This window comes from Phocoena sinus, chromosome 4 (assembly GCF_008692025.1).
Source record: "Phocoena sinus isolate mPhoSin1 chromosome 4, mPhoSin1.pri, whole genome shotgun sequence".
In the NCBI taxonomy this organism is placed as follows: domain Eukaryota; kingdom Metazoa; phylum Chordata; class Mammalia; order Artiodactyla; family Phocoenidae; genus Phocoena; species Phocoena sinus.
Window position 1 is genome coordinate 78,150,494 of NC_045766.1, and position 25,067 is coordinate 78,175,560.

The 25,067-nt window shown below is 35.3% G+C and overlaps 1 protein-coding gene across 1 annotated transcript in view; it reads left to right on the forward strand.

The window, feature by feature from the left end:
• Positions 1 to 25,067, forward strand: part of RABL3 (RAB, member of RAS oncogene family like 3) — a 38,471-nt gene that overhangs the window by 1,332 nt on the left and 12,072 nt on the right. Inside the window, exons 2-4 of the mRNA XM_032630603.1 lie at positions 4,286 to 4,377; positions 19,220 to 19,349; positions 23,327 to 23,441. Of these exons, the coding sequence (XP_032486494.1) occupies positions 4,286 to 4,377; positions 19,220 to 19,349; positions 23,327 to 23,441 (337 nt within the window). The remainder of the gene's footprint in view (positions 1 to 4,285; positions 4,378 to 19,219; positions 19,350 to 23,326; positions 23,442 to 25,067) is intronic.

A 25,067-nucleotide genomic window follows, 5' to 3' on the forward strand; every position in this document is an offset into this window, starting at 1 on the left:
GAAGAATCCAGAGCTAACACAGTTCTTCATGATATGTGAAGTGGGTGCTTTCTCTCATTTATAATTACCTTTCTATTGCATCTAACAATCGCTTCATGTTACATCTTGTTCAGACTAATCGATTTATTTTTTTCCCAAAAAAATTATTTCCCTATTATAATACATAGCAAATGCTGAATTAGGTGCTGGGGATATAACTGTGGAATCAATGCATTACACAACAGCATTGAATTGGCTTCTGTATTAAATGTGAAAAAGTGATCAGGCAGTTAGTAAGCCTTTTAAAATTATTATTATATTTTAGTTGTAAAACAGAAGACAGAGCTATGCCCACCAGGAAAGTGATTGATCTTGTCACACATTCACTGATGTTAGGCTATATGTGCAAAGTCAGTTATTGTCTTTTTATCAGTTCCCTTTTAACAATGATTTGCTGTCTTACAAGTTAGAATATACTTTTTACATTTCATCTGCCTTTGTATTTAAACTTCAAAGTTTACTTTTGAATAAAGGCTCATTTCCCCTGTGAAATTTTGAGGATTTCGCAAATATATAAAGGAATGACTAGGGATTTAGAAATTTGTTTGTATCCCATAGAGATATTTGATAATTTAGTAAGGAATCCTGAAAGTCTCTCTAACATGCACATACTCTTTTCTCTTTGTTCCTTCATATGTAAGGGATGGGCTTAATACATTACCAGCTCTGTTTGGAGCTGGCATTTATTTGATTATATTGAACTTTTTTTCCCCAGCAAATCAAGTGCATTCTTTTGATCTAAGTTAGTTCTAATGATGAAAACATAGAATCAGAATTTTCCAAAATTCTTAAAGTTAACCACTATCCTTGGCACTTCTGTTGTTCTTACTGTTTAAAGTTCATCCCATGTTAGCTAACTCTTATCACCCAATGCAGTTAATTCATGGAGAGCTATACAACATTATTACATAGAGCTGTTTACTCTGACACAGTTAAGCTTAACTAGAATTTCAAGACTTGTGTCAAGCCGATAACTAAATGCCTAGTTATATTCCTCCAACATAAACAAACCTACATGCAAACACAAAAATCAACAATATGCCCTAAAGGCCATAGATATCAGATGCAATGCAGTAAATAAAATACAAAGCTCACTTTGAGTAGTCAAAAACCTTACGTGCCTGTATGTAAAAAAATAAAAGGAATGAAAGGGAAATCTGGGGAAATGTTTGGTTCAATTACATGAGCAGCTAGTATATGAAGAGGTCATGTAAATTGACAACAGTAAAACCTAGTAGATAAATGGGCGGAGCACATGAATAGATAATTCATAAGAGAGGAAAAACAACTGGTTAGCAAAGATGAACATAATGTGTGTCTTTACCAGAAGGTAAAGAAATGCAGACTAAAACAAGATGTCACTATTTTTTCTCTTATAAGCTAACAAAGATGAAAAAGCAACTACATACTGTTGAGGTGCAACAAGACCTGCAGGCTTATGTGTATGGCGGGTGGCATAGTAACCAGATAAACGTTGTCAATGTATATCAAGAACTTTCAATGTTGATTTCGGTTTACATATTAATTTCACTTCTGGGAAGGTATACTAATAAAGTAATTTTAATTTTAAATGAAAGTGTAAACAGAAATCTTTTCTTAGCATAATGAAAAGTTCAAAGCACCTTAATATAATGAGAAAATGGTTACATAAATCATTATGTCTCCTCTCTGAACTACTATGGAGACATTAAAAATATTTATGAAGATTCTGTAATAACATGGAAATTTTTAGCCACTAAATAAGTACTAATTAAGGCCCTCTCTGAGTACTGGAAATAAAAAATGAGTAAAACCCAGTCCCAGGCCTCAAAGAACTTAACATCAAGCAGAGTGAGTAAACTCTATAAACAAGCAAGTGTAATAGTGTATTTTAAGTGCTGTATAGAAAAATGTACAGTGTACAGCGGAGATGCAGAGGATGGTGGGTGATGTGCTTAGTTCTACCTGTATGGAGTAAGAGAAGACTTTATATCTAGAATGATGCTGAGTCTTGAAAGATTAATTCACCAGGCCAATGAGAGGGAAAATGGAAGGAGAGGATGTGTAGGATATTTCAGACAAAACCAGCTGTGTAAGCAAAGGCTATGTTTCATTGTTTTTAAGTACACTGTGTAATATATTCACAATAACAACCTGCTTATAGAAAAACTCTGCTTATGAATTTAAATCTACATTATTGACAGTAGTGCTCTTTGGGTGATTTATTTTCTTCTTTTTTTCTGTACTTTCTAGATAGACTGTAAATAAAACTTTATAATAAAAAGTGATAGATCCATGCACAGTAATGCACACAAAGAGATCAGCTAAATTTTTGATAACAACTAGTGACGCATAAAGATTCACCAACAATGCTTGTTATAATGGCATCCCAGATATGTTAATTGAATGAGTAACTCTACACATAAATGTACAGGGATAGCTCATTCCCTTTCCTCTTCCTACAGATCTCAGAATACTAGCCCTAGCATTAGTAATTAGATTATCCTAAACCCAGGAGATCTATAAGAAAAGAAAGTGCTGTCCTACTGAATGAGAGAAGATATTTGCAAGCAACATATCTGATAAGGGGCTATCCAGAATATATAAAGAACTCATACAACTCAATATCAAAAAACAATCCAGTTAAAAAATAGGCAGAGTACCTTAATAGACATTTTTCCAAAGAAGACATACACATGAAAAGATGGTCAGCATCTCTAATCATCAGGGAAATGCACATCAAAACCACAATGAGATATCATCTCACACCTGTCAGAATAACTCATCAAAAAGACAACAAATAACAAGTGTCGTCGAAGATGTGGAGAAAAGGGAACCCTCATGTACTGTCAGTGGAATTGTAAATTGGTGCAGCCACTGTGGATAACAATATGGAAGCTTCTCAAAAAATTAAAAATAGAATTACTTTATGATCCAGCAGTTCCACTTCTGGGTATTTACCTGAAGAAAACAAAAGACTAATTCGAAAAGATGTATGCACCCCTATGTTCATTGCAGCATTATTTATAGTAGCCAAGATATGAAAGCAACCTCAGTGTCCACAATAGATGAATGGATAAAGAAAATATGTGTATATATACACATACAGGTGGACTATTAGCCATAGAAAGAATGAAATCTTGCCATTTGCGACAACATGAATGGATTTAGAAGGTGTTATGCTAAATGAAATAAGTCAGAAAGACAAATACTGTATGATCTCACTTATATGTAGAATCTAAAAAAAAAAATGAACAAACAAAATGAAACAGACTCATACAGAGAACAAACTGGTGGTTGCTAGAAAGGAGAGGTGGGGAGAGGGGTGAAATAGGTGCAGGGAATTGAGGTACAAACTTCCAATTATACATAAGTCACAGGGATGTATTGTACAGCATAGGGAATATCACCAGTGGTACTGTAATAGCTTTGCATGGGACAGATGGTTACCAGACTTATTGTGGCGATCATTTTGTAATGTATTTAAGGGTTGAACACCTGAAACTAACGTAATATTGTATGTCAACTATACTTCAATAAAAAGAAAAGACAAGCGCTGTCTATGAAGTTAAAGGGCCATGATGTAGAAGAAGAAGAAGAGTTGTTCTCCTTTTCCAAAAGATAAGTCTGGGCCAAGTGGTTGACTGCTTTCTAAAAATCACTGTGTGGGAGAACTGGAATATCTAAATATGGAATTGTGAAATGGTGAATCCCTGTCACTGATAATGTTCGAGCATAATCTGAAAGACGATCTAACAGGGTCTGTGGAAGGGGCCTCTGCATTGGTGGTCAGGATAGAGGAGATTACCTCTAAGATATGTTAAGATTCTACAATTCTAAAATAGGCTGAATAGATGAAATCCTTCCAAAGGAAAGGGATTAGTTTATTTGAGATTGCCCTGGACCAGTAGTTCTCAAAGTGAGTTCCCTGGATCCATAGCATCAACATCACCTGGTAATATGTTAGAAGTGCAAAATCTTTGGGTTCCATGGCAGACCTGTCAAATTGGAAACTCTGGGGACAGGACCCAGCATTCTGTGTTTTAACAAACCCTCCAGAGGATTCTAATGCTAAATTTGAGAGAACCAGTGTCCTTAACCATCTTCTCTTTATCAATGAAGCTTATTAAATCATTGGTATGGTATGAACACCCTTTAAACAACCATGCTTTATATATCATTATTACTGCTTATTCTCAGTCTTACTCTTGCCATAATATATTTCAGCATGTCTTTTAAATGACTAGAGTTCTTGTATCTTTTACAGGTGTTGGGAAATCTTCCCTAGTTCATCTCCTGTGCCAAAATCAAGTGCTGGGAAATCCATCATGGACTGTGGGCTGCTCAGTAGATGTCAGGGTATGTGTTTCTTATATTTTAGTTTTTCAATGCCATATTAAAGATAACTCCTTCAAATTCATGATCCAATTACAGCCCTGTAGTCAAGACTAAGTAATAATAATAGCTGGGTTTTATTAAACACCTACTTTGTGCTAGATACTATGCCCAATGTTTTACATGTCTTTGCTTACTTAGTCTTTTTTAAACTGTAAGATATAGCTACAAAAATTAAGGCATAGAGAAGTAAAGTAATTTGATCAAATTCATTCAGTTCATAAGAAGCAGAGCCAAGATTTGATCCTAATTAGTCTGATTCTAGAGACTTCACTTTTAATTACTATACTGTATATCTAGAGTTCACTTAACATGCTCCATAAATCATTCTGCTCAAGGCTTTCCCACTAAGACAGCCAACTTTTGGCTAGAAATATAGTGTAAAGGCAAAAGCTTCTGGAGCCTTATATCTAGGTCATCTGTTCCACATCACATTTAGGAAACCCAAGTGCAGTTTCCACTGAATTAACTGTCTTCCCAGATACTTTGGTCTTGCTAATTCCAGCTATTCCTGTCCAGGCCTCTCTTGTACTAGCATACCTCTCTCCATTGAGTTAAGAAATAAATAAGGAGGAAATAGCAGTTAACTAGATTGACAGTTATTTTCCTTCAGTTCCTTGAACCTGTTGTTCCACAGTCTGCGATGTATATTGCCACTGATTAGAAATCCTCTGTCAGCCTAAGTGGTATTCCTTTTTAAGGTAATTTCTTCTCTCTAGTTGCTTTAGAAAAAAAATTTTTTTTATAATCTTTGATGTTCTGTAGTTTTGCTAACCTACATCTAGGGGTGGATTAGTTTTTAGTCATCCTACTCAGAAGTTGTACGCCTCGTATATATCTTCATTTTTCAAAATTTTTAGCCATTATCTGTTTGCCTTACCTCTTTCCTTCTATCTTCTTCTTTTGAACTTCTATTGGATTTTTGTCCTCCATATCTTTTAATTGCACTTTCATGTTTTCTATTGTTTGTTTCTCCGTGGTGCATTCTGGATGATGTACTCATATCTGCCTTCCAGTTAACTAAGAATCTCTTCAACTATGTGTAATCTGTTTTTTAATAAATCCACTCAGTTTTTTATTTCAGTAACTGTAACTTCTAATTTCCAGATGTTCCTTTCGGTTCTTTTTCAAATGTCAAAATTTTTCAAAATATTCTGATCTTTCATTATATTTTACTTTTTATTTTAATCATATTCAACATAATATTTTATGGTTTCTTTTGGCTTGTTCTATTTTTTTTCTGGGTGGGTGACAGATGTCCTACTTGCTATATATGCAGACTCTACCTCATGGAAATGTACCTCTTGTATGGTTTGTAATTCTTGAAGATGACCACATCTTCAACAGGATTTTTTTTCTCCTCTTCCCTTTTGAAGTCTTGTATGCTGTGTTGTGAGAGTACAGTGCCTTTCATTTCTGTTGCTGCCAGAGCCCTAGCGATTTCAGTGATCCTTGTAATTTCTCAGCTTGGAATTTCCATGCAATCTTGATAATGTAAATTTCCCCCAGCATCTGATTGTGGTTTCCATTTTTTGTGGATCTTTCATCTACTTTCTACAAGGTCCCTGACAGAAAGTTTTTCCTGCTTTCCTGAGCCAGTGGACAGAGTTTTTCCTATTCTCTTTCACTGACTGGGCTGCTCATCAAGGGTCCACATTTCAAGAAGGGAATCTGTTCTTTGTCACTCACCCACATATACTCTTGCCTTAAAAGCTGGAAAACAGACCCCTATTCTTGGCTGGGCACTAAAACTTTGGGAACCAACCCCTGAAGTTATATCTGAATCTGGGTCAGCTCGCATTTCATACTCTAAGTTTTTCCTTCATTTCTAGCATCTGGGGAATTTCCTTTTTTTTTTTTTTTAAGTGTGTCCTTTTTATTTTTAACAAATATTTTTATGACATTTCTATGAGTTTGAAGTCAAAGGGGACCTGTCTATATCATTTCAGCCTACTATGTTCCCAAATTCTTAGCTGTGGAAGAAAAAGAAACTAGATAATGAATTCAGTGGCAACTTTATTTAAGTTTGGGAGACCCAATAATAAGCTCTGGACAAAATTTCCCTTTGGACTTTTCTAGCTCCCTTTCTGTGAGAAAGCTTAACATATTGAAAAGAAACTTAGATTTGAACTCCCACTTCCTGTGTCAGTCGCATATTGCTTTTGCTTCTTAAAGAGAGACTTAGACTAATCAGTTTACTTCTCTGAGCCTTAGTATGTCATCTGCAAATTAGAGGTAAATAATACCTGCTTTAGCCTACAGGTTTGTAGGGAGGATGAGAGAAGCTTAAAAGGTGTGAAGTTAAGGTCTAGTGCTTTACAATTTGAAGTAGAAATTGAACTTAAATTCATTTTCCTGCCCCACCCACCTGCCCCTCTTATCTACTCAGAGCCCAGTCTGCTCATGTAATTTACCTTTTGTCTTATTTGGGGTTTTTTCCCCTTTTCTTATTGAATTGGCTAAATCCCCAATACAGTGTTAAGTAGAAGTGGTGCTAACAGGCATCCATGTCTCATTCCCAATCTCACGAAATTTTTAATGTAATACCATTAAATATGGGTTTTGCTATAGGACTTTTTGTAGATATACTTTATCAGATTAAAGTTACCTTCTCTTTCTATTTCAATGAGAGTTTGAACCAGGAACTGGTATTGGATTTTATCAGGTGTTTTTGCATGATAATCATAATTTCCCTGCTTTATTTTGTAACTATGGTAAATTATTTTGATTGATTTTTAAATGTTAAACCAACTTTGCATTCTTGGAGTAAATCCAACTTGGTCTTGATGTATTCTTTTCATATATCACTAGATTCAATTTACTAATACTTCTTTTTTCAAATATTTGTATCTAAATTCATGAGGAATATTGGCCTATCATTTTCCTTTCTTATAATCTCCTTGTGGGATTTTAGTATCAGGATTATGCTAGCCTCTTAAAATGAGTTGGGAAGTTTTACCTCTGTATCTATTCTCCGGAAGAGTTTATGTAAGATTGGTTTTATTTCTTCCTTAGGTATTTGGAAGAATTCACAGTTAAAAACCTCTGGACCTAAAGTTTTCTTTGTGGGAGTTTTTAAATAACATTAAAGAAAATATGAAAATGACTATTTCTTCTATATCAATTTTGACAACTTATGTTTTTGAAATGATTTGTCTGTTTCATGTAAATTGTCAAAAAATTTGTTTTTATATCCTCTGTTGTCTTTCAATATCTGTAGGATCTGCAGTAGTATTCCTTTTTTCATTTCTGATATGGGTAATTTGTGGCCTTTCTCTTATTTTCTTGGTCTTGCTAGAGGTCTATCTAGGACCAGTTTGGGGCTTTGTTGATTTTATCTATTATATGTCTGTTTTCTATTTTATTAATTTCTGGTTTTTTCTCTATTATGTCTATACTTTCTTTGGGTTTAATTAGCTGTTTTTTTTCATAACTTCTTGCACTGGGTAGTTGTTTCATTGGTTTTTTTCAGGCTTCCCTTTAGAAAGCTCTAAGCCTCTAAATTTCTATCTAGGCACAGCTTTAGCTGCCTCTCTGAAATTTTGTTCATTATCATTCAGTTCAAAATACTGTCTAATTTCCATTATGATTTCTTCTTTGACTCATGGGTGGTTTAGAAATGTGCCACTTAATTTCCAAACTTTGAGAATGTTTATTATCTTTTAATTATTGATTTCTAGCTTACTTTCATTGTGCATAGAACATGTGCTGTATGATTTCATTCTTTGAAATTTGATGAGATTTGCTTAATGCCAATTTTGGTAAATATTTCTGTGCACTTGAAATGAATGCATATTTTGTAACTGTTGAGTGCATTGTTCTAAATATATCAATTAGGTCAAGTTTGTTAGTCTTTTTGTTCAAATCTTCTCTCTCTCTCTCTCTCTCTCTCGACTGATTTTCTTTGTTGCCTGTTTCATCAGTTGCTAAGGAATGAGTATTATAATCTCCAACTATAAGTGTGGATTTGTCTATTTCTCATTTTAATTCTGCCCATTTTTGTTTATATATTTTGAAGTTGTTTTATTAGGTGTGTTCTAATTTAAGATTGTTTAAACTTCCAGAAGGGTTTAACATTTTATCATCATGATATATCCTCTGTATATCCAGTAATACATTGTACTTTGAAGTCTATTTTGTCTGGTAATAAAACAGCTAAATCCCACTTTTTCCCCCAGTTTTATTGAGATATAATTGACATATAACTTTGTATTAGTTTAAGGTGTACAACAAAATGATTTGATATATGTATATACTGAGAAATGATTACCACAATAAGTTTAGGTAACATGCATAACCTCACATAGTTACTATTTTTTTCTTGTCATGAGAATTTTTAAGATTGTGTTCACTAATGAATGAATGGATAAAGAAATTGTGTTATATATACAGTGGAATATTATTCAGCCATAAAAAAGAAGGAAATTCTGCCATTTGAAACAACATGGATGGACCTTGAGGGCATTATGCTAAGTGAAATAAGTCAGAGAGAGAAAGACAATTACTGTATTAGCACACTTAGATGTGGAATCTGAAATAACCAAACTCATGGAAACAGAGAAGAAATTTGTGGTTGCCAGAAGTGGGGGTGAAAGGGGGAGAGGGGTAATATGGGTGAAGATGGTCAAAGGTACAAACTTCCAGTTATAAGGTAAATAAGTTCTGGGGATATAATGTACAACATGGTGACTATAGTTAATAGTATTATATTGTATAAACCAACTTATTTTTAGTTAATGTTTTGTGGTGTATCTTACTTCCATCTCTTAACTTTTGTGTTTCCTGTACTCTTGTATTTACAGTGTATTTCTTGTAAATAAGATATAGTTAAATTTTGCTTTGATAAGCAGTCTGATGTCTTAGGTTTTTTTTGTTTGTTTGTTTGTTTGTTTATTTTGCGGTACGCGGGCCTCTCAGTGTTGTGGCCTTTCCCATTGCGGAGCACAGGCTCTGGACGCACAGGCTCTGGACGCACAGGCTCAGCGGCCATGGCTCACGGGCCCAGCCGCTCCGCGGCATGTGAGATCCTCCCAGACTGGGGCACGAACCCGCGTCCCCTGCATCGGCAGGAGGACTCTCAACCACTGCGCCACCAGGGAAGCCCTGATGTCTTAGTTTTTTAATTTGATTCTTGGACCTTGCCCCCAGATATTCTTTTTTTTTTAACATCTTTATTGGTGTATAATTGCTTTACAATGGTGTGTTAGTTTCTGCTTTATAACAAAGGCCCCCAGATATTCTGATTCAGAGTTATACATGATGCCCAGGAATCTACATTTTAAGAAGCACCTGAGACAATTCTGGTGCAGGTGAACAGTGTTTTGAGGAACACTGGGTAGGATGTGGAATCAGTTTTCCAAGTAGATATGGAAGTGCTTAATGACAGGACTTAGAGAGGCAAGACTATGAATCAGATACTGACAGGGAGTTAAAAGGTATTAAGAGTAAGGGAAGAGGAAGGGAAGGGACTATAGCTAGATGGTCCAAAGCCTCATGCAAGGTATTTCCTATTTTTTAACTCCAGGGTAATTCAAATGTGGAAGAGTGAACAGCATCCATCTGAGAGGGTAGCAGGAGAAGTTTTGTCTTCAGGGTAGAGGCTGACATCAGTTAATACAATGAGGTTGAGGATAAGAATATAATGGAATTTTATATAATCATGGAGTAAGTTTCTAGGAGAGAAGTGGAAAGATTTGGAAGAAGGAAACAATTGGGATTGAATAATGGGTAGAGGAAGCAGAAAGCAGTTTGGGAATCAGAATATGAGAAACCAATTAAGGACCCAAAGTATATGGTAACTGAGGATAACAGGTCTTGAGTGTAGCTGGTAGCAAAATTTCCAAAAGAAACTTTGTCTTAGCAGCCTCCTGTATATGAAGGTAGAGACTCGGGGTGTATCTGTAAGGAGTGCTTCTACGTATGTCCCAGATTGCAGATCAATATGAGTTTAGTTAGTTCCCAAGAACCCTGACCAAGTTTTAGAAATAACAGTAGCGATTTCCTTTGGAAACTCCTGCTTTTGAAGAAAGTGAAATTGAAGTTCCCTTGAGTTATCTTATGAAAGACTGCTGACTTTTGAACTCCCTCCATAGTTCCAGGGAACAGTGGGGAGGACGTAAAACTGCCCAAAGGGAGACTGGAATAAAGGCTACAGTAGTCGAAGACAAGTGTCATGTAATAATGTGACGGATTTTACTGGAATGAGTGTGTTACTGACTTCTTTAAAGCCAGACTGGCCTGAATTGCATTACCGTGGAAGAGTTGGGCATGTGGGGCTGAAAGTGATCTTGCTCTTATTACTCTTCATTGAATTGGGCTGGTTGATCTGTCTTCTTTGAGAAAAATGCATTTCTTGAGTGACAACATAAGTAAAAGGCATTTTTAAACGATAATCTTAAGGTAAGTTCTGATAGACATGTAAATTATATTGACTGTTGTAATAAAGTGAACAGTTCTTCCCTCTAGCAAGGATGATTAAATCTGATAAAGCCTTTACCTAAATAACTTGAAAGAACACTTTCTGCTGTAGCAGCTTTTATATTGCAATTACAGCTTCTGTGTTACTGAAACCTGAAAGGGGATCTCCAGAATCAGTATAGATCCATAAATACACACTCTTCAGAACTCTTAAAAACAGTTGCCCCGTTTAGCTCATTTCACATCCGTTAACAGCCAACTAAAAATAGAGATGGTAAAGATGATAATGTAATTGTTTAATTTCAAGTACTGGGTGAAGCTAATAAGCTTAAAGTATGTACTCAGTAATTATTAACATTTTGGGTTTAGTATGCAGTGCAGAGGTGTTCATAACTGAACTGAAGGGAAGAGAGAGAAAAGTTTTATTTTGTGGTATTCTTCATTCATTGCTGTGTTCTAATTTTGTTGCCCCAAGTCTAATGGGGCCAATATAAACGCATGGCTATGCTTAATTATGAAAACAAAACTTACAGAATTTAATCTTTTCACGAATTATAAATAAGGAAATTGATTTGTCATTTCTAGTTCACTTTAATGGGATTTTTAATTCTAATTTACACATTGCACACAATCAATATCTATTGAATTCCTCTTGGGCAGCATAACAATATACAAGCACTGGGGAGAAAAAAAAATTTTTTAAGGGCAGTCTTCCTACCACTAAAAATATGAGGTGGGAACTGGTAGGTGGGACAAGGTCTTTATATAAATGATCTTTAAAATAATGGTAATAATAAATGATGGCTAACATTTTTTAGTGCTTACTTTGGCTAGGCACCTATTTTGCATACTAATCCACAAGCCTTAATGCCCAAAACCCTTTGAGGTAGGTACTATTAGCTTCCCTATCTGACACATGAAGTAGTTGAGGCACAGAAGTATTAACTGACTTGTTCACGGTCACAATGCTAATAAGTGATGGAGGTGGAATTCAAACCCAGACAGTCTGGTTCAGAAACCTGTGCTTTTGATCACTACTCTGTACTGCCTTTTGTTCCAGAATGGTATTAAGAAAAAGGTATTCTAATGCTGTCAAATACAGTAACGACTAGACTCACATGGAGATTTAAATTTAATTTAAATGAACTAAAATTAAAAATTTAGTTGCTTGGTTGAACTAACCACATTTCGAGTGCCCAGTAGTCACATGTTGCTGGTGGTTACCATATTTGACATTTGCATCATCACAGAAAGTTCTGTGGGATAGCTCTGATACAGAATATAAGTGTTCAAGCGAGAAAGTAAGTCGCTTGTGAAGAACAGAAAATTATACTGAGTGTTAATGATTGAATGGGCAGCCTGGGCAACGGACAAATGTACTATTCCTTAAGAAGAGGGATATATATTACAGGTGGAAGAGAAAGAAGTGATAAATTTAGCTCTGGACATGATGAAGGGAGGAATCTGTGAGCTATCCAATGTCTAGAAGGCATTTGACGTGTTGAAGCTCAAGAGAGAATTCTGAATTGGAATTATCTGTATAGGGATAATCCTGAACCATGAGAGCTGATGAGGTTTTCAGAAAGGAAAATTTAGAAAGAGAAGAGCTGAGGGAGAACCTTGGGGTATATTTAGAGAGTTGATGTTGAAAAGGGGGTCAGAGAAAGATTGATCAAAGAGATAGGAGGGATAGCCAAGATGATGAAATACCGCAAGAGCAAAACAGAGATGAGAATTTCATGAAGGAGGGATTGATTTTTAGTATGAAATAATACAGAGATATAAGGACTAAGAGAAAAAAAATTGGATTTGGTGACGATGAAGGTAGTGCTGACCTTTGAAAATGCAATGGAATGTTAGTGGCAGAAACCAAATGATGTGAGCAGGCAGAGAGGAAATAGAAACAGGAGTTTAAATCAGTCGTTTAGAGGTTAAATAAAGGAACAGATGGGTACAGAATAGAAGGGGAAAGTGAAGGGTTTTTTAATTTATTTTTTTATTTTTATTATTTTTATAAATTATTTTATTTTATTTATTTTTGGCTGTGTTGGATTGCCGTGCGAGGGTTTTATCTAGTTGTGGCGAGTGGGGGCTACTCTTCATTGCAGTGTGTGTGCTTCTCGTTGTGGTGGCTTCTGTTGTTGTGGAGCACAGGCTCTAGGTGCACAGGCTTCAGTAGTTGTGGCGCACAGCCTCAGTAGTTGTGGCTTGTGGGCTGTAGAGTGCAGGCTCAGTAGTTGTGGCACACGGACTTAGTTGCTCTTTGGCATGTGGGGCAGGTGGGATCTTCCCGGACCAGGGATCGAACCCAAGGTCCCTGCACTGGCAGGCGGATTCTTAACCACTGCACCACCAGGGAAGTCCAAGGGTTTTTTTTTTTTAATAGAGGAAATGAACTTGGCTGAAGGCAGAACAAGATTACTGGTAAGGAAGAGGCAATTAGCAGACACCTTTATGATATTATTCATTCATTCATTTATTCATTCATTATATATATTGCATACCTCCTGGGTATCAGACACTGCAAAGAATTAGAAGTACAGCAATGAATGAGACAAATTCAATTCCTACTCCCCTGGTACACTCTCATTGTTGACTTTTTTCTATCCTTCTGTCTTTTCTCCCAACTCTCTCCTAAGACCTCCTACCTTCCTGACTCTCTTTAATAATAGTTCTGCAGGCACACATACTAAACCAAACTTACTAGAGAATATCTACATCCACTGCTCTTTCCTGATGTGTATCATTTTCTTTACTAAATTTGTTTCTCCTTTTTAAAAATTACACACAATGAATAAACTCTTCAAATGAGACAAAACCTTTTATACTTCGTCTTGATTTGATTTCCAATAAAAAGTTAAGAGGTGAGTAAATGAGAAGTACCAAAGTTACAGTATAGTTCCTTTTCCCATTTGATGATCAGCACATACTTTTGCTACCTGTTGAGAAAAATCCTTCTTTATATAGCTGTAAAGTCTGTAATGACTTTAAATATTCATTCTTTGATGACCTGATTTAAATATAAAACACATTTCTTATAGTTTGGCATTACCCCCCATCATGTTGGGCTCTTAGTATAGCACCGACGTACCACTTATTGTGTCAAGAGCAATACTTGTTAAAATGTCAAGCTTTCCCTTGGAGATCACTCACCCATATAAAAGATATTATGTCATAGCTACGAGCTACAAGCCACGGTTAAAGTTCTTAGGACTCATTACATTTGAATTAAGTAAAACTTAGTTTAATTCACCAGTTTGGAAAGAAAGAAGGGTACCTTCTCTTCTAATTCTGGAAGGAAACATGAAAAGATTTAATTAAGGAAGGTATTTTGTGGTGAAGAGTACAGATGAGTGGGTGAATCTGGCTTGGGAGTGTGTGTAGCCAAAAGGGAGCTGGCTAGTAGACTTGGTACATTGCAAGGCTAAGAGGGCATGCTACCTGGAAGTTGTATTACATAGTGGCTATTCTGGAAGGAGTTACAGTCTGTTTACAGTCTGTAAACATTAGACATTTGAAATAACTTTAGAGAAAAAAAATGATGTACTTAAATTTTTGCCCAGCTTAATTATGTATGAGAATCTCCTAGAGAGCTTTCTTTAAAATACAGATCCTTGAGCCCCACCCCAGAAGCTTCAAGAGTTGTCCAAGAATCTGTATTTTTTAAAATAAGCCTTCCTATTGGTTCTGATTTAATTTGTTCTTAAAACTGTACTTGAGAAGCACTGGAATTCAGTAAAATAATAAACTGAGTATAATAAAACCTTAGAGGATGACATATCCTGAATTTATTCCTTGATTTAACTAAACATATCAAAGCATCTAATATGTGCCAGGTATTATGCTATGTTGTAGGCCTACCAAGATGAATAATATGGTCCATGCTTTTAAGCTCAGAGTCTAATAGAAGAGATATCAGCAGATAAATAAGACAGTGTGGTTAGTGAAATGATAGAACTGTGCAGGATGTTATGGGAGCAAATAAGAAGAGTACCTAACTGGCCCTGATTGGTTTTGGAGCCAGGGAGGGTGGCAGGATCAACAAAGCTTCACTAAAGTAGTTGAGCTTTTTGATACCAGGTAACTGACCCCTTATAATACCTTGTATTGTTCGTTTCAGTTGTTTTGCTTAGAAATCTTGATAATATAAATTATAAATTTCCTTGCTTTCATAAACAGAATTCATGTAGTTTAACCTTTTTATTGATGACTTAACATTTTCACATATTATCAATTATTTATGCCTCATAGCAAAATAGTGATACCTTTTATCACAGTATACAAGATTACTTTCTATTATCCACAATGGTCCCCAACTGCTGTGATTTTGCTGTTGTCATTTTTGTGTCCTATCCTCTTTGTTGCCAGTCTGCTAATTGTCTTATCTTAATGTCAATGTGGCTATCTGTAGAATATCTTATTTACTTAAAGTTTTCCTTGGACAAAAGGATTTGGACCAAAAAAAAATGTGAATAAGTAAAAAGTATGAAGCATTCTGTTAAACATATATTGATATATGCATTTTATGACATCTATTTTAACTATTCAGCTATCTTGCTTTCTGTTATTTCAGAGCCATTTGATATACAGAATATAACTTCTTCGTTTTATAAGCAAAGAAACTGAGACTCAAAGATATCAGGGATAATTAGTAGCAATCAATGAATATAGTCTAGGCTTCCTGATACCAAGAGTTCCATTGTATAAAATGAGTAATTCTTAACTAGAGGTTACAGCAAAATCACTTGGAGAATTGTTCAAATTATGCATGCCAAGGACTGGACCCCAAAGTTACTGATTCAGTAAGTCTGACATGTATATTTCTTTTTTTTTAAGGACTTTTTTTTTCAGCTTTATTGAGATATAATTGACAAAAGAAGTTGTAAGATATTTAAAGTGTATATTGTGATGATTTACTATATTCTTACACATTGTGAAAGGATTCCTCCCATCCAGTTAATTAGCACATCCATCACCTCACATGTTTATTTATTATTTATTTGGTGAGAACATTTAAGTTCTATTCTCTTAGCATGTTTCGGTTATACTATAGAGTGTTATCAACTACAGTCACCATATCATATATTAGGTCCTCAGACCTTATTCATTTTAGAGCTGAAAATTTGTACCTTTATACCAATTTCTCCCTATTTCCCCCACCCCTGCAACCCCTGGCAACCACTTTTCTATTTTCTATTTCTATGAGTTTAACTTTTTATTTAGATTCCACATATAGGTGATAGCATGCAGTTGTTTTTTTTTTTTTTCCTCTGAGTGGCTTGTTTCACTTAGCATAATTCCCTCAAGATCCAATCATGTTGTCTCAAATGGCAGGATTTCCCCACCCCCCCACCCCCCCACCCCCACCCCGTGGCTGAATAATGGGATAATATTCCATCTCATGGCTGTATATCACATCTTCTCTATTCCTTCATCCATTGACAGACACTTGAATTGTCTTCATATCTTGGTTGTTGTGCACAGAACATGGGAGTGCAGATATCTCTTCAGTATCCTGTTTTCATTTCCTTTGGATATATACCCAGAAGTGGGCTTGCTGGATCATATGGTAGTTCTATTTTTAACTTTTTGAGGAACCCTCATTCTGTTTCCATGGTGGCTGAACCAATTTACATTCCCACCAGTAGTGTACAAGGGTTCCCTTTTCTCCACATGCTTACCAACACTTGTTATCTCTTGTCTTTTTGATAACAGCCATATTAAGAGGTGTGAGGTGCTATCTCACACTTTTGATATTCATTTCCCTTCTGATTAGTGATATTGAGCACCGTTTCAGGTATTTGTTGACCATTTGTCTTCTTTGAAAACATGTCTATTCAGTTCCTCTGCCCAATTTTTAAATTGGGTTTTTTGCTATTGAATTGTATTATTTCTTTATATATTTTGGATATCAACCCTTTATCAGATGTATGATTTGCAAATATTTTATCCCATTCCATAGGATGCCTTTTCACTTTGTTGCTCGTTTCCTTTGCTGTGTAGAAGCTGTTTTATTTGATGTAGTCCCACTTGTTTATTTTTTGCTTTTGTTGGCATGTATATTTCTAAAAAAAAAAACCTTGAAAGATTCTGATATACACCCCTGAACCACCATATTATAATCTGGCTCTTGTCTATATTCTAATAGATAAGGTTGCCATATATCAGATTTCGTTTCTGAAATATAAGCAGTAAATTCTTATAGAGTCTAGACCATGAGAAAGAGAGAGATTTTGGAGTTTACTCTGAGTGAGAAAGTCATTGGAGAGTTTTGAATTGAAGGGGGATATGATCTAACTTTCATTTTAAAATGATCACTCTAGCTACTATATGGAGAACAAATGGAGGGTGGTGGGAAAGTGAGTCAGTGAGGCTCTAGTGGGGAAATCAGTTAGGGGATGATTACATTAATTCAGGCAAAGAGATAGATAGAGGCTTTGAGGGTGGTAATAGTTGAGATGGTTTGAAATGAACGGGTTTTGGATATTTTTTTAAGGCAAAAGCAACAGAATTTGCTGACAAATCAGATATGCAGTATGAGAGGAGTTAAGTTTTAAGTTAAGAGTTAAGTTAACGCTTAAGTTTTTGGCCCTTCAACTAACTAGAAGGCTAGAATTGCCTTTTACTGGATCAGAGAAAACTGGGAGAAGAATGGGTTTGGAAGGAAGATTGGGATATTGTTTTTAAATATGTTAAATTTGAGGTGCCTGTTAGACATCCAAATTGTAGTTAGGTGATATGGTAGTCTGAGGTTCAAGGGACTGCTCCAGGATGTATATAAATTTGGAATTCATCAACGTATTTATGACATTTTAAATCATAAGAGTAGATGAAATTGTCAAAAGAGCAAGTGTTGCAAGATATCCAAGAACTAAACCTTGGAACACTCTAACAATTAAGAGGGTAGAGAGATGAGGACAACCCAAATGGAGACTGAAAAGGCTTAGCCAGTGAGGTAGGAAGAAAAGCAGAACAGTATGATATCCTGTAAGTTAAGTGAAGAAAGTATTGAAAGAGGAGTGATTAGTTTTATCAGATGATAGAGTAAGATGGAAACTATTCATTGATTGTTGGATTTAGCAGTGTGGAAGCCATTAATGACCTTGATAAGGAATATTTCAGTGGGGTGACTGGGACAAAAGGTGTGACAGGAATGAGTTCAAAAGAGAATATAAGGAAAAGAATTAGAGACAGTTGAGAAGAGACAACTCTTTGGAGGGCTTTTGCCGTAAAAAGGAATAGAGAAGTGGTTTGGCAGCTAGAGGAAGACATGAGGTCAAGAGAAGGTTATTTTTTTATTTTTTTTTTTGCGGTTCGCTGGCCTCTCACTGTTGTGGCCTCTCCCGTTGCGGAGCACAGGCTCTGGACGCGCAGGCTCAGCAGCCATGGCTCACGGGCCCAGCCGCTCCGCGGCATGTGGGATCTTCCCGGACCGGGGCACGAACCCGTGTCCCCTACATCGGCAGGCGGACTCTCAACCACTGTGCCACTAGTGAAGCCCAAGAGAAGGTTATTTTAAGATGGGAAAAATTATGGCATGGTTGTTCGCTGGTGGGAATTATCCAACAGAGAGGGAAAATTTGATGATGAAAGGGAGAATTGATAGAGCTACCTCTTTGATAAGAAAGAAGGGGTGGGATTTTATGCATAAGAAGGAGATTTGACCTTAGAGACACAGACAGTTTATCTATAATAGCTGCAAGGAAAGCAGATTATATGGGTACAGATGCAGGGAGTGGATAGATAAGCGAAGAGCAGGTTGTAGAGTTCTCTTCTGATTGCTTCTGTCTCTGGAAGCAAGATTATTAGCTGTGCTTGAGGACAAGGAAGAGAGATTGGAAGTTTGAAAAATAGGAGTAAGTGTGAAATAGTTACCTAGGGGAGGAAAAGAGGAAATAGACTATGGAACTGATTGAAGGAGAGCTCCAAAGGTAGACTTGAATTTAAAATGAATCCAGTTAGCTTGAATGTATATTTTTCTGAACATTACACTCGCTAGCTGGGTTGCAGACATGGAATACAGGAAAAGGTGGATATAATCAGGGCTGGAGTTTTGTCTAATGAATACTATGTGAGGGAAGGGTAGAGGAGAGATTAAAATGACGAATAGCAGAATTTATGCTTAGTTAGGAAGGAAATGAAGGTTTGGAAGTGGAAGGGGGGACTTTGGAAGGTGTTAGGATCCATGAACTATAGGGACCTTTGGGGTCAAAGATTATTATTAGAGTTGGAGTGTTAGAGAGAGGAAGCTGCAAAGATAGGAGGTGGTGATTAGAGAGTCAGAGGGTAAGCTACTGATATGGAATGTTCAGTGCTTTAAAGTGGAATGAGGGTGTTTATGAGTTTTCTTAGTGGCTATAATAATTATTTTGATGGATTGATTTGTTAGGTTCATGACTACAAAGAAGGAACCCCAGAAGAGAAGACCTACTATATAGAATTTTGGGATGTTGGAGGCTCTGTGGGCAGTGCCAGCAGTGTGAAAAGCACAAGAGCAGTATTCTACAACTCTGTAAATGGTAAAACATTTTTTATTTTTACCATATATTAATGGTCTCAGATCATCTGATGAGGAATGCTGGACTCATCTTAATTTAAGAAAGATCTAAGATACCCCCAACTCTTAATTTAAATCTGCATATCACATTCCAGTTCATGTTTTTTAGATTCTAACTATGTATTTCAGAACATTAGATATTTGCTTTGTCTAAGTGTTTCTATTTATATTATTGTCATAAACTAAATATTGAGAGATAGTTTGGGTACTCGACATAAAACATGGAACCTTCCAAAACACTGTCCCCTGGGAGTCCTGTTTCTTCAGTCAACTGAGTATATACCATTAGGAGTCTCATGGTCTAAGCCAGATGTCCCAGAGATACTGAGATTTTTTTTCATCTGCTCCTTAGAGTCCTGTGTAATTATAAAAGCTGCCTAAGGATGTTTTTAGGGGTGCAGAAATTTCATCCAGTTACAGATATACAAACACCTGGAGCAGACTTCCAGGTAGAGGTGTGTAATAGGACATAATTACAGTTCATAGAGTGCCTACTCTGTGTCCAGGAACTAAACTACTGACACCTGTGATTTACCTATAGAATTTTTTTATCTTCTCTTTAATTCATTTTTTACCTTTTTTTTTTTTTACTGTGAAATATAATTTCAACTTCTCTTTGATTGATGTACCAAAAGATTTAGTATCTTACCCCTTCCTTTCTGGTAGATGCTTAGCTATTAATTGGCCTTCATTTATACTATGCTTAGATCTCATTCTATATTAAGTAAGCATTGTAATTATTCAGTACCATCTTCATTACTTATATTCCTCTTTCAATATCTTATCCCATATCATAAGGTGTTGTAGATACTTCAAAAAAGTAGAGAAGGCTCTTGCCATTGGATGCATACTGTAGAATACAGGATGAGTCATGTTAGTTCAGACCTATGTCACATTTAGCTCGGAATTCTATCTGAAAGTGTCACAATCTAATTGAAGAAACAAAATATTCATAAATGAAACAAAACACAGTTTTAAGATGGTGACATTAATATATGACATCATAATGATACATGATAAAGTACATGATAATGGCATATATTAATAGAATGTATATAATTGAAAAAACAGTAAGATAAGACTGGTATAGTATTAGGTGACTTGCTAAAGAGCAGGAGAGAAAGAAATGAAGCCTGGTTTAGATCTAGGATCAAGTGATAAACTTGGATTATATCAGTCAATTGACTTGTCAAAGTTGATATCAATCCAATTTGGCAAAGAAAAGTTTGGATAAATAACACTTTTTCTGTTTAGATCTTTTTGACAAAGAGTTAGGATAAAAATTATAAATAAATAATAAAGTTAAAGACCATTCAGATCCTAGAAACTTTATGGAATTCTGAGTTGTAAGCTTAGTAAGTACTGAAGAAATCCATCTAAATCCATATTTATTTGGTTATCTTTTCTATACCTTCTCTCCATTAGTGATTTGTGTCTTCCTTAAATATTATTGAAGTAATTTCATATATCCTATGTTAGTTTTACAAACAAGACTGAGACATATTCCTGTTTCTTAAAAAAAAAACTCCCTATTAAGAGCAATCTTAATAGGGACTCACAGACATAGAAAACAAAATTATGGTTACCAAAGGGGAAAGGGAGGGAGGGATAAATTAGGAGTTTGGGATTAGCAGATACAAACTACTATATATAAGATAGATAAACAATAAGGTCCTACTGTATAGCACAGGGAACTATATTCAATATCTTGTAATAACCTATAATGGAGAAGAATCTGAATATATATATATATATATATATATATATATCTGAATCACTTTGCTGTACACCTGAAACTAACACAATATTGTAAATCAACTATACTTCAATGAAAAAGAAAGAAAAATCAGTTTCTGTGTTCTTCGAGCCTACCTCTGGAACATTTCTCTTGGTAGAAGTGTTCAAGGTTCTTTACTCCATCTACCATCCTTAGTTTTCTAAGAAACAGAGCATAAGGATCACTCCATTCAAATACAGTCTATTCTTAGCAATAACTTCCTTCCCTCAATACCCTACCTCTTCCCACTGTGATGAATGAGGCTGGTAATCCCCAAAGGAAACCTGTAAAATGTCTCTACCTCTCTATTTTTAAAGATTTAGAACATATTCTGATCAGCTATCACCCTGACTTCTTTCCTTTGGGCCTCACTGTGTCCCATCCCTTCTAGCTCATAATCTACAAAGCAGGAACTCTCAGCCCAAATGAAAGAAGGAAAATAAGGAAAAAGGTGCTCAATGCACTTAAAAGCTCAAAAGCCTTAAATAGAGATCCTCAAAAAATAAACTCCTCCCTGTGCATCTAATAGCTCATTTAGGCCTTTGTAATATTTTCACTCTCCCAACCAAACCCACCCATAGTTTTGTGGTATTTATACCTAGGAAATAAGGAGAGGAGAAGTATCTTCCACTCCCTTTGCCCTGAAGTGACTTTATTCTGTCTTCCTCTAGTCTTTTACTGTCAGAATACTTGATTTCAAATTCCGCTACCCCACTTACCATGTGATCTAGGGTAAGTTACTCAACCTCTCTGAGCCTCAGTTTCCACATGTGTAAAATGAAGATAATAATTCTTACCTCATAGGACTGTTCTGAAAATCAAATTAGATGCCAGACGTAAAGCACAATATTTACCACATAAATACTGAATAAATGTTAGCTATATTCTTTAACGGTAGCTATTTATTCCTTTTTTAAAATCTATCCTTGTTCACGTTTCCTTAATGCCTAATAGAGCCCCTCATTGAGGAAAGTAGAGTGAATGCAGTTGGACACAGGGGCAAGTGTCAGATCTCTATTTTTTCCAGATCCCAGGAGAGATACAGATTTATCTGAACTAACTGGAACTAGTCAACTATAATTTGCACAAGCACCTTAGTTACACAATGTCTGTAAAAACTAGAGGAGCCAAATAATTCTAACTCTTATGCCCTTCTTTTTCAAATTTACATATCTTACATCTTGAAGATGGAAGAATCATCAGTTTCACATTCTCTCTTCACAGTAGAATCTGGGTAATATAGGCAAGGGTTGGGGGTTTAAAAGCCTATTGTCTCTTGATCACAAGATGGTACCCTAAATTTCACTAGGCATTAAAGCTTTTCCTTTTTTGTCAATATCATATTGTAATAACCTGCTTTACCTTTCTGTCTAGGATCTTAACTGATTCTGTTTAATTGTATTTCTAAACCTTATTACATTTTGCTATTTTTCAATCTCTTAAAAGTCCATCTGTTTTCTACTATTCATACTTCTTGACTATCTTTTCCTACCTCCTTCTAGTGGCATATTTCTTTTGCTTTGTTAACTAGATCTCTTACAGGTAGAGCAAGCTTACATAGCTAGCCGTTAATCCGAAGAACTAAATGATTAGACTTTTGAGTTGATTAGGTTCAGGTGATCTACAAGAAAACCTCTTGTCAGCTAAAGAATAGGAATTGTATCAAATTAAATCAATACCATTTTAATAAATTTTTATTATTAAATATTTTAATGAGTGTAAGTAATACGTGTATGTATGATGTCTATGACAGATGCATAGTGTGGAAAAAAATAACCTTTTTGAATGAATATAATCTCCTATATCCTTGAAGTAGTTTTGATTCTTTTTATTGATGAAGTAGTTCTGTAATTAGGACCAGGCAGAATAGGCACTCATTAAGTGTTGAATGAAGAAAAAAAGAAAAGACATTCTAAAAGTTTAATGACATCTGTCAGCCCTTGTAGAATTTTTTAAAAGTTATATAACTGACAAAGAAAAGCTTTTAGATAATTATTTTTAAATAATTATTTGCAAGAACTTACAGAGGAAATTTTAAAATAATTGTGTCTGAGTTTGTTAGTCGTACCAAAATGTATTCAGTAAGCAACCTAATGTTTTGCCAATTGTGAAATGAAGAGGAGTTGTTACAATATTGACATTATTTTCTTTGGTTATTTTAGGTATTATTTTAGTCCATGACTTAACAAATAAGAAGTCATCCCAAAACTTGTATCGTTGGTCATTGGAAGCTCTCAACAGGGATTTGGTGCCGACTGGAGTCTTGGTAACAAATGGGTAAGCCCAGATTACTTCACAGTTGGTTTGAAATGCTATAGCAATACCAGGAATGTACCCTCCAAAATAACATTCTGTAAAATGTTTGATTTGCAAATATTTTCTCCCACTCTGTAGATTGTCTTTTCATTCTCTTAACAGTATCTTTCACAAAGCAATAGTTTTTCATTTTGATGAAGTCTAATTTCTCTTTTATGTATTATGTTTTTAGAATCATGTATAACAACTCTTTGCCTAATCCCAGATCATGCAGGTTTTCTCCTGTGTTTCTTCTAGAAGTTTTACAGGTTTTGGTTTACTTTTAGATCTATGATCTGTTTTGAGTTAGTTATAATGTGTGAGGGTTTGGTTGAGGTCGATTTTTGTATATGAATGTCCAATTGTTCCAACATTATTTGTTTCTCTGAATCCTAATCTTCATAATGGTAGTTAAATATAGTGGCCTGAAAGATGCAAGGTTTTTTGTTTTTGCCTAAGTGGTACAGAGCATATAATACAATACCTGGTTATCTGTCTCTTTGTGATGTTAAGGTGTTATCAGACTTATCCATTCATGATAAAATTCCCCATTTGCTTTTTACCTAATGATTTAAAAAGAAAAAAAGGATTTTGAGATCAAATTTCAAATTGGATATAAGATTTAATGAAAGAAAGTGAGAAAAAGGAAAGTTAAAAAGAGAAATAAGAGAACAGATTGTAAATATACATATATTATGTGCAACATATATGTTATGTTACATATGTACAATAAATATATATGTTAATGTACAAGAGATTATGAAAGACTGCAAGTGACAAATGTGTATCAAAAATGATGTTTGATAAAATATATACAAAAAGTTGTACGTAAGCCAGAGTTAGAGTATAAGGGGAAAAAAGTCCTAAAGGAGGGCACTTTCAAAACTTTATTCTCTAATAAAGCAAATTTCAGTTTTGGACCATGTCTCCTAAGTCAACATTGATGTTAGTAAGAAGAATCAAAGGCCTTGAACTCAAACTGTTGTTGGCTTTGATGCAGTAATTAGGATGATAGTATTTTTATGAAATAGGAGGTAACATAATTCAAAACAATTTTGTTCCAAGTCTGAACAGTAACTGAGGCTCTGTAAGGTTATTGTGAAGGGCAAAAAGATTTGGTAAGTTCTTGTGCATGGGCGCACACACAAACACAATTTAGATTATTCAAAGAGAAAGAAGAGTGATGTCAAAGGAAGGAAAAAATTATGCTCACCTGGTTTGTATTGATTGGGTTATGCAATATTGGTTTACTGTCATAAGGTGTTGCAACCAGATTTTGCTGACTGTTATAAACTGAGCTTATAATATGTCAGAACTCCAAATCTGTTTCATTTCTCACATGTGAGTAGAATTTATATTAATTGAACAACATTGGGCTCTATGTTCCTTTCAGTAATAGAAAGACAGTGACCCAAGGCCACTAACCCTAAGTGATTCTTACTACCTGTTCTGTGTCTCCCACAGCTCTCGTGTCAGGACAAACAACTATTTGGTACTTAATTCTTTCCTTTTACTATTCATTTTGCATTTCAGTTGTTTCTTTCCCTTTCCATTTGTTGAATCCATCTTTCCCCAGGCTGTAGCATCACCTATGGTTGATTTATACTG